This window comes from Ips typographus, linkage group LG7 (genome assembly GCF_016097725.1).
Source record: "Ips typographus isolate SLU linkage group LG7, UJ_Ityp_2.0, whole genome shotgun sequence".
Classification (NCBI taxonomy): domain Eukaryota; kingdom Metazoa; phylum Arthropoda; class Insecta; order Coleoptera; family Curculionidae; genus Ips; species Ips typographus.
Window position 1 is genome coordinate 8,884,792 of NC_138428.1, and position 9,664 is coordinate 8,894,455.

Below are 9,664 nucleotides of genomic sequence, written 5' to 3' on the forward strand. Positions count from 1 at the left end.
TGTTTAAAGCTCTCTACCTGGCTTATTTGTCTGACAAGGTGTGAACTTTTATATGTCGATGGATAGCCAATGAAATGGGCTTTCCAACCATATGGCAACATTGGCTGATTGGTTCTGTAGTTTGACCGCTAGAGGGCTTCAAACTTGACTTAAATTTTTTTTGCACTGTTTTGTTTAAACCTCTCTACCTCCCTTATTTGACTGACAAGGTGTGAACTTTTATATGTCGATGGATAGCCAATGAAATGGGCTTTCCAACGATATGGCGACTTTCGCTGATTGAATCAGTAGTTTGACCGCTAAAGGGCTTCAAACTTGACTTAAATTTTCTGTCAAATTTTTTTTGCACTGTTTTGTTTAAACCTCTCTACCTGCCTTATTTGACTGACAAGGTGTGAACTTTTATATTTCGATGGATAGCCAATGAAATGGGCTTTCCAACGATATGGCAACTTTGGCTGATTAGTTCAGTAGTTTGACCGCTAGAGGTCTTCAAACTTGACTTAAATTTTCTGTTAAATTTTTTTTGCACTGTTTTGTTTAAACCTCTCTACCTGCCTTATTTGACTGACAAGGTGTGAACTTTTATATGTCGATGGATAGCTAATGAAATGGGCTTTCCAACGATATGGCAACTTTGGCTGATTAGTTCAGTAGTTTGACCGGTAGAGGGCTTCAAACTTGACTTAAATTTTGTGTCAAATTTTTTTGCACTGTTTTGTTTTAAGCTCTCTGTCGGGCTTACTGCTGCCCGAGGGAATTTATTTAAACACCGAAACTGTGGTGAACTGTATATTATATTTATTGTCTTATTTATTAATTTAATTTGGGATTAAAAAAGCCACATTGTCGGCTAACTCCCGCATTTACTCTAACCTTCTACCAAAAGTCAAAATAGACTGACGCTTGACAGTCTAAAGCGACGTTACAATGTTGCCACCGCAATTATAAGGTTACACCATATACCGCCCCCCTTGAAAGATATACATATTTCAACACCTAAAAATAAACAAAGGTACTTAAAACTAAACTTAAGCTAAAATGATAGAATGAACATCATTCTATTGGCAAGACCGAAATCTTTGCAACCGCTCTCTTAAATATACCCTTAGCAGTTTGTACTGACACCACTCTCACTAGCCCATCAGAACCAGGAAACACTTCTATTACCCTCCCCAAGTTCCACTTTAATGGAGGTAAGTTGTCTTCTCGCAAAATCACTAAATCACCGATTTTGACAAAATTATCATTGTTTACTTGCCACTTAGATCGACGATTTAAAGTATTCAAATACTCATGACTCCATCTATTCCAAAAGGTTTGCACTAGTTGAGAAAGATGTTGATATCTCTTTAGGTGAGAGCACTTAACGTCCCTTACGTTTGGTTCTACCAAGGACAGTAATGGTTCGCCAATTAGGAAATGACCCGGAGTCAAAGGCATTAGATCCTTAGGGTCATTAGAAAGAGGGCTTAAGGGTCGGGAGTTCATGCACGCTTCAATTTGGGTAAACACAGTTGACAATTCCTCAAACGTGAGTGACGAATTCCCTACCACCTTTTTCATATACTCTTTCGCTATTTTAATATGGGATTCCCACAGTCCACCAAAATGAGGGGACCGAGCAGGAATAAAATTCCAATTTATACCTTCATGACACAAATAATCTTTAAGTTTAACATTAGTTTCCTTATCACTAATTAACTTATACAAATCCTTAATTTCCCGATTTGCACCCACAAAGTTGGAAGCACAATCCGAAAATATATTTTGACACTTGCCTCTACGAGCAATAAATCTCTTTAAGGCATTTAAAAAAGCTTCTGTGGTCAAGTCTGAAACTATCTCTAAATGAACTGCCTTTGTTGCAAAGCAAACAAAAAGGCACAGATACGATTTTAAAATCTTACTGTTCCGAATTTTAGATGATTTAATATTGAAAGGACCAGCGTAATCTAGGCCACAGTTGAAAAATGGTCTTTTAGGTGTAAGACGAGCCTCAGGCAAGTCACCCATTAAAACTTCCAAAGGTTTGGGTTTCATTCTGAAACAAATTATGCAAGACCGAAGTTCCCGTTTAATAGTATTAATTCCACCCAATATCCAAAATTTGTCTCGTATACAGCACAATAATCCTTGAGGACCCATATGTAAATTCTGTCTGTGATAATGAACAATCAGTAACTTACTCAAAATGTGGTTCTTGTCTAAAATTATAGGATGCTTTTGATCATAAGAAATATTAGACTTCTTTAAGCGACCCCCAACCCTTAGAACTCCATTGGAATCTAAAAACGGACTCAAAGGTAATAATTTACTTTTTGAGGAGATATTTCGCTTTAAAGTTAAATCATGTATTTCTTCATTAAACACACAACCTTGAGCTAGTTTTACTAAATAAATTAAAGCGTCATTTAATTCAATCACTGTTAAACACTCTAAACTCTTATTATTCTTATTTGTGGTGATATTTTTGAAAAATCTTAAAATATAACACATCACCCTTTGCAATTTAGAAAATGTAGAAAATTTGTTAAAAATATCTATATTATTATTTGTAAAAGTCGTGAATATTTTTCTATTTGCTCGTTTTTCTGGTAAATTGTTAAAATCAGCTTCAGTAAAAGTATTGGGTGACCAATCATGAGAATTTACTGTTAACCATGAAGGTCCATGCCACCACAAGTCTGAACAAATTAATTTGTCAGGAGTGCATCCTCGGGATATCAAATCAGATGGATTTTCCTCACTCCTCACATGTCGCCATTCTATAATATTTGTTGATTGCTGAATTTCAGAAACTCTGTGAGAAACGAACACATTCCACGTAGCAGGTTCTTCTATTATCCAAGATAAAACTATTTTAGAATCAGTCCAATAGTAGAATTTGTTGATTGGCATAGTTAAACTCTCCGTTGTTTTCTTCATGAGCCTACTTAACAATACAGCACCGCATAATTCCAATCGGGGCAATGTCAAAGACTTTATTGGTGCTACCCGAGACTTAGCACAAACTAAATTAGAGACAATAGAGCCATCAGTATCAATTGTTCTAGCATAAATGCAAGCACCATATGCTAACTCAGAAGAGTCACAAAAACCATGCAATTCTATCACTACTGGATTATCACAAAATACATGTCTAACAATGCTATATTGGTTTAAAATAGGAAGCTTCTCACAAAAATTGCACCACAACTTATTTAAATCTGAAGAAACAGGATCATCCCATGATAAATGTTCGCTCCATAATCGCTGCATTATTATTTTGGCATGTATGATTACAGGACCAATCAATCCTAACGGGTCAAATAATTTAGAAGTTAGTGACAAAATGATTCTTTTTGTCACCTTGTGATGTTTTTCCAAATTGACAGTATACTCCAGACTATCTTCCCTACTATTCCAGACTACTCCTAAAGCCTTAGAGACAGCCTCTTCAACAACATAATGCTTTATTTTAGCACTATATGGTTGGTCTTTCAAAACTTCAGCCTTATTTGAAACCCATTGTCTCAAAAGAAAACCCCTTTTTTGCAATATATGTGCGATTTCATTTTTTAGTTGTATAGCTTCACTAATAGAAGGTGCGCCGGACAATAAGTCATCGACGTAAAAATCTCTTTTTATTACACGACATGCTTCAGGAAAAGTCTGAGATTCCTCACAGGCAGCTTCGATTAAACAGCGTATAGCCAAGTACGATGCTGACGTCATGCCATACGTTACTGTATTTAATCTGTAATGAGTTAATTCTTCATCAGGAGATTTACGCCAAATGATCCTCTGAAGATCCCTCTGTTGTTCACTTACTAAAACTCTCCTATACATTTTTTCTACGTCAGCTCCAATCACACAGTAATGTTGTCGAAACCTGATTAAAATAGAAAGCAAATCGTCTTGTAATACTGGCCCACATTTCAACTTGTCATTTAGACTGATACCATTATTAGTTTTAGCGCTAGCATCAAAGACTACCCTTACTTTAGTTGTACTGCTCGACTCTTTAAATACTGGATGATGTGGTAAATAAAACTGTGGATTTGAACTCTTTATTTCACACTCTGGTATAGGTGACATATGTCCTAGATCTTCATACTCAGTCATAAACTTAATATATTCAGTCCTCAATTTAGAATCAGTTGATAATTTTCGCTCCAACTTTCCAAATCTTTTTAGAGCAATTTGTTTTGAATCTCCTAACTCTTTGATTCCGTCACGAACTGGTAATGCAACTATATACTGACCATTTTCTGCCTTTTGTAATGAGCTTTTAAAAAATTCTTCACATTCGATCTCCTCTCGTTTCCATATTTTAATTGAAGGTACTTCTTCCATTATCCAAAATTTTTCAATCTGACGTTGAATATTGCTATTAGAGGTAAGATTACAAATTGTTTGATTAAAATTATTATTTGAGGAGTTATTTAAGGTTGATGGATGATTATTTGTACGAATACTGCCCGAAACAATCCAACCTAGTTTAGTTTTTTGAAGGATTGGCATTCCTTCAGCTATTCGTATTTGACCTGCTAACAGTAAGTCATAGAATATTTCAGCTCCTATTAACAAGTCAATAGGCCCTGGAGTGTCAAAAGAGTCATCAGCCATATGTATATTACATGGTAATTTTAATTCACTTTTATTAATTGGAAATGTAGGTAAGTGGTTAGTAATTTGATCTAAAATTATAAATTTCAATTTTTCAGATACTTCATTATGCTTTGATTTGAATTTAATTGTCACAGATAGTGTTGAATTTGAAACTGAACCGCTTATTCCCACTATGGACATATTAATATGATCCACCTTTAAACCTAAGCTTTGTACTAATTCTTTTCTAACAAAATTTGACTGTGAACCACAGTCTAGTAAAGCCCGTGCTTCATGCATCTTACCATACTTATCAAAAACTAGTACCTTAGCTGTAGATAACAAAATTTCATTATTATGGTGATCAAAACTGTGAGCTATAATTGACTGGTTTGCAGATGAAACAACTGCAGTATCTTCATTTTGAGAATCAGAATTTTCTGAGAAATTTACTTTACAACTATTATTTGAAACATTGTTTTCAGTATTTTTAAAATTTAAATGAAGTAAAACATTATGTGGCTTATCACATTTAGAACAACGCTTACTAGTACACTTAATACTTATATGATTTGATAAAAAGCAATTCAAGCAAAGATGTAGCCTTTTGATTTCATTAATTCTATCTTTAACAGGTAACTGCAAAAACTTGGTACATTCACTAATCCAGTGACCATGATTTTGACAAAATGAACATTGATTCCTACCAAAATAAGAATTAGATGAAAACCTCTTATTAGGTGGTCCAGGACGTTGTGTATTACTGGAGGTGCCTTTATTCAAGTGAAGGTTACTCAAGTTTTTACTATTACTCTCAACACTTTCAAGAATTTGACACTTCTCATTTAAAAAAGCTATAAAATCTGTGTACTTATGACTGTTATTTTTAATGTTATAAGATTCCCAATCTTTTCTAGTATTCAGATCTAATTTTAAAGTGAACATATACACTAGTAATGTATCCCAATGTTCGACTGGTTCTCCTAAACTTTTTAAAGCTCTAACATTTTTTTGTATGGTATCTAAAAAACAACGTAGCTCAATGTGATTACTTTTATTTATTTGTGCTAATTCAAATAAGAGACGCAGGTGACTTTGAATAATAAGTCGCTTATTCTCATAACGCTCTCGTAATAATTTGAAAGCATTTTCATAATTTAAATCTGTAACTTGTATAGATGAAATTGCATGTGCTGCCTCACCCTTAAGGCATGATTGTAAATAGTAAAATTTCTGCACATTTGTTAAACTGGCATTAGAGTGTATTAAAGCCATAAAGCTGTCAAAAAAGTTGGTCCACTGATCATAGCATCCTTCAAAAGAAGGTAAATCCAATGGTGGTAATTTTACTACATTAGAATTGACGTTTCTCTGACTTAACTCACTAGAAACTATGTTTGAATCAGACAAACTACGGCTTTGTAATTTTTCCTTAAAAAGACATATTGTTTCGAAATACATTTCTTCAAAATTGTTTCTCTGTTCACTATTTTCAGGTTCATGAGCTTCATCTAAAAATTCTAGCTCTAATTGTATTTTATCAAAATTGTCCCACAATGATTCACAACGCACAAAACGTTCATTTACAGTGATCTTATTAGCCGAATCATCACAATTGGTAATGAATTGATTAAACCTATTCAATTGTGCAACCAACTGTGTGCGGTCACTTTTTAGCCTCCTAATAATATCCTTTTTGGAGGTCATTTTACTAATTTCACTTACTTATTACTCATTAATGACTTAACTTCTAGACATAAACACACTAAGGAAAATAAAATTAAATTGCCAACTGTATTTACCAAGCATGGACTGAAGTTAGATACAAAATCGAAGAACTTACCCCCGACACAAGCCTCTTTATTCTATGTTGTAGTACTTGTGCAACAAACCCTTGTTGCTTAGCTCCCAAACCACTTAGAAGCCGTTAACTCCACGTCCAAACCTGTGAAACCCTCGTTTCCTTTTGCAGGGACGAAATACTGCTCCGTTTCCGCAGCTGGTTTATTATAAATTTGGGTGTTTTGCCGATGGACCCGTAAACTCGTAGTTCGGTGCGGGTTATAGCTTCTCCACAGCAGACGCTTATTTGCTTTCAGGGCTAATATCCCCTACAAATCTGAAAAATAACCCTTTATTTTCAGGTTATGAACTGGTAGAAAAACACTTGTTTTCCTAATCCGTCTTCGAAGGACCAAAATGTCGGGCTTACTGCTGCCCGAGGGAATTTATTTAAACACCGAAACTGTGGTGAACTGTATATTATATTTATTGTCTTATTTATTAATTTAATTTGGGATTAAAAAAGCCACATTGTCGGCTAACTCCCGCATTTACTCTAACCTTCTACCAAAAGTCAAAATAGACTGACGCTTGACAGTCTAAAGCGACGTTACAATGTTGCCACCGCAATTATAAGGTTACACCACTCTCTACCTGGCTTATTTGACTGACAAGGTGTGAACTTTTATATGTCGATGGATAGCCAATGAAATGGGCTTTCCAACGATATGGCACCTTTGGCTGATTGGTTCAGTAGTTTGACCGCTAGAGGGCTTCAAACTTGACTTAAATTTTCTGTCAAATTTTTTTGCACTGTTTTGTTTTAAGCTCTCTACCTGGCTTATTTGACCGTCAAGGTGTGAACTTTTATATGTCGATGGATAGCCAATGAAATGGGCTTTCCAACGATATGGCACCTTTGGCTGATTGGTTCAGTAGTTTGACCGCTAGAGGGCTTCAAACTTGACTTAAATTTTCTGTCAAATTTTTTTGCACTGTTTTGTTTAAACTTTTCTACCTGGCTTATTTGATTGACAAGGTGTGAACTTTTATATGTCGATGGATAGCCAATGAAATGGGCTTTCCAACGATATGGCAACTTTGGCTGATTGGTTCAGTAGTTTGACCGCTAGAGGGCTTCAAACTTGACTTAAATTTTCTGTCAAATTTTTTTGCACTGTTTTGTTTAAACCTTTCTACCTGCCTTACTTGACTGACAAGGTGTGAACTTTTATATGTCGATGGATAGCCAATGAAATGGGCTTTCCAACCATATGGCAACATTGGCTGATTGGTTCTGTAGTTTGACCGCTAGAGGGCTTCAAACTTGACTTAAATTTTTTTTGCACTGTTTTGTTTAAACCTCTCTACCTCCCTTATTTGACGGACAAGGTGTGAACTTTTATATGTCGATGGATAGCCAATGAAATGGGCTTTCCAACGATATGGCAACTTTGGCTGATTAGTTCAGTAGTTTGACCGGTAGAGGGCTTCAAACTTGACTTAAATTTTCTGTCAAATTTTTTTTGCACTGTTTTGTTTAAACCTCTCTACCTGCCTTATTTGACTGACAAGGTGTGAACTTTTATATGTCGATGGATAGCCAATGAAATGGGCTTTCCAACGATATGGCAAATTTGGCTGATTAGTTCAGTAGTTTGACCGCTAGAGGGCTTCAAACTTGACTTAAATTTTCTGTCAAATTTTTTTTGCACTGTTTTGTTTAAACCTCTCTACCTGCCTTATTTGACTGACAAGGTGTGAACTTTTATCTGTCGATGGATAGCCAATGAAATGGTCTTTCCAACGATATGGCAACTTTGGCTGATTTGTTCAGTAGTTTGACCGCTAGAGGGCTTCAAACTTGACTTAAATTTTCTGTAAAATTTTTTTGCACTGTTTTGTTTAAACCTTTCTACCTGGCTTATATGACTGACAAGGTGTGAACTTTTATATGTCGATGGCCAGCCAATGAAATGGGCTTTCCAACGATATGGCAACTTTGGCTGATCGGTTCAGTAGTTTGACCGCTAGAGGGCTTCAAACTTGACTTAAATTTTCTGTCAAATTTTTTTGCACTGTTTTGTTTAAAGCTCTCTACCTGGCTTATTTGACTGACAAAGTGTGAACTTTTATATGTCGATGGATAGCCAATGAAATGGGCTTTCCAACGATATGGCAACTTTGGCTGATTAGTTCAGTAGTTTGACCGGTAGAGGGCTTCAAACTTGACTTAAATTTTCTGTCAAATTTTTTTGCACTGTTTTGTTTAAAGCTCTCTACCTGGCTTATTTGACTGACAAGGTGTGAACTTTTATATGTCGATGGATAGCCAATGAAATGGGCTTTCCAACGATATGGCAACTTTGGCTGATTGGTTCAGTAGTTTGACCGCTAGAGGGCTTCAAACTTGACTTAAATTTTCTGTCAAATTTTTTTGCACTGTTTTGTTTAAACTTTTCTACCTGGCTTATTTGATTGACAAGGTGTGAACTTTTATATGTCGATGGATAGCCAATGAAATGGGCTTTCCAACGATATGGCAACTTTGGCTGATTGGTTCAGTAGTTTGACCGCTAGAGGGCTTCAAACTTGACTTAAATTTTCTGTCAAATTTTTTTGCACTGTTTTGTTTAAACTTTTCTACCTGGCTTATTTGATTGACAAGGTGTGAACTTTTATATGTCGATGGATAGCCAATGAAATAGGCTTTCCAACGATATGGCAACTTTGGCGGATTAGTTCAGTAGTTTGACCGGTAGAGGGCTTCAAACTTGACTTAAATTTTCTGTCAAATTTTTTTGCACTGTTTTGTTTTAAGCTCTCTACCTGGCTTATTTGACCGTCAAGGTGTGAACTTTTATATGTCGATGGATAGCCAATGAAATGGGCTTTCCAACGATATGGCAACTTTGGCTGATTGGTTCAGTAGTTTGACCGCTAGAGGGCTTCAAACTTGACTTAAATTTTCTGTCAAATTTTTTTGCACTGTTTTGTTTAAAGCTCTCTACCTGGCTTATTTGACTGACAAAGTGTGAACTTTTATATGTCGATGGATAGCCAATGAAATGGGCTTTCCAACGATATGGCAACTTTGGCTGATTAGTTCAGTAGTTTGACCGGTAGAGGGCTTCAAACTTGACTTAAATTTTCTGTCAAATTTTTTTGCACTGTTTTGTTTAAAGCTCTCTACCTGGCTTATTTGACTGACAAGGTGTGAACTTTTATATGTCGATGGATAGCCAATGAAATGGGCTTTCCAACGATATGGCAACTTTGGCTGATTGGT

The 9,664-nt window shown here is 35.6% G+C and overlaps 1 protein-coding gene across 1 annotated transcript; it reads right to left on the reverse strand.

Annotated features, from left to right (window-relative positions):
- Nucleotides 1-1,056: 1,056 nt before the first annotated feature.
- On the reverse strand, nt 1,057-4,611 carry LOC145731498 (uncharacterized). The gene has a single exon (XM_081983306.1). It carries the CDS (start codon nt 4,609-4,611, stop codon nt 1,057-1,059), a length of 3,555 nt encoding a protein of 1,184 aa, XP_081839432.1.
- Nucleotides 4,612-9,664: the final 5,053 nt, after the last annotated feature.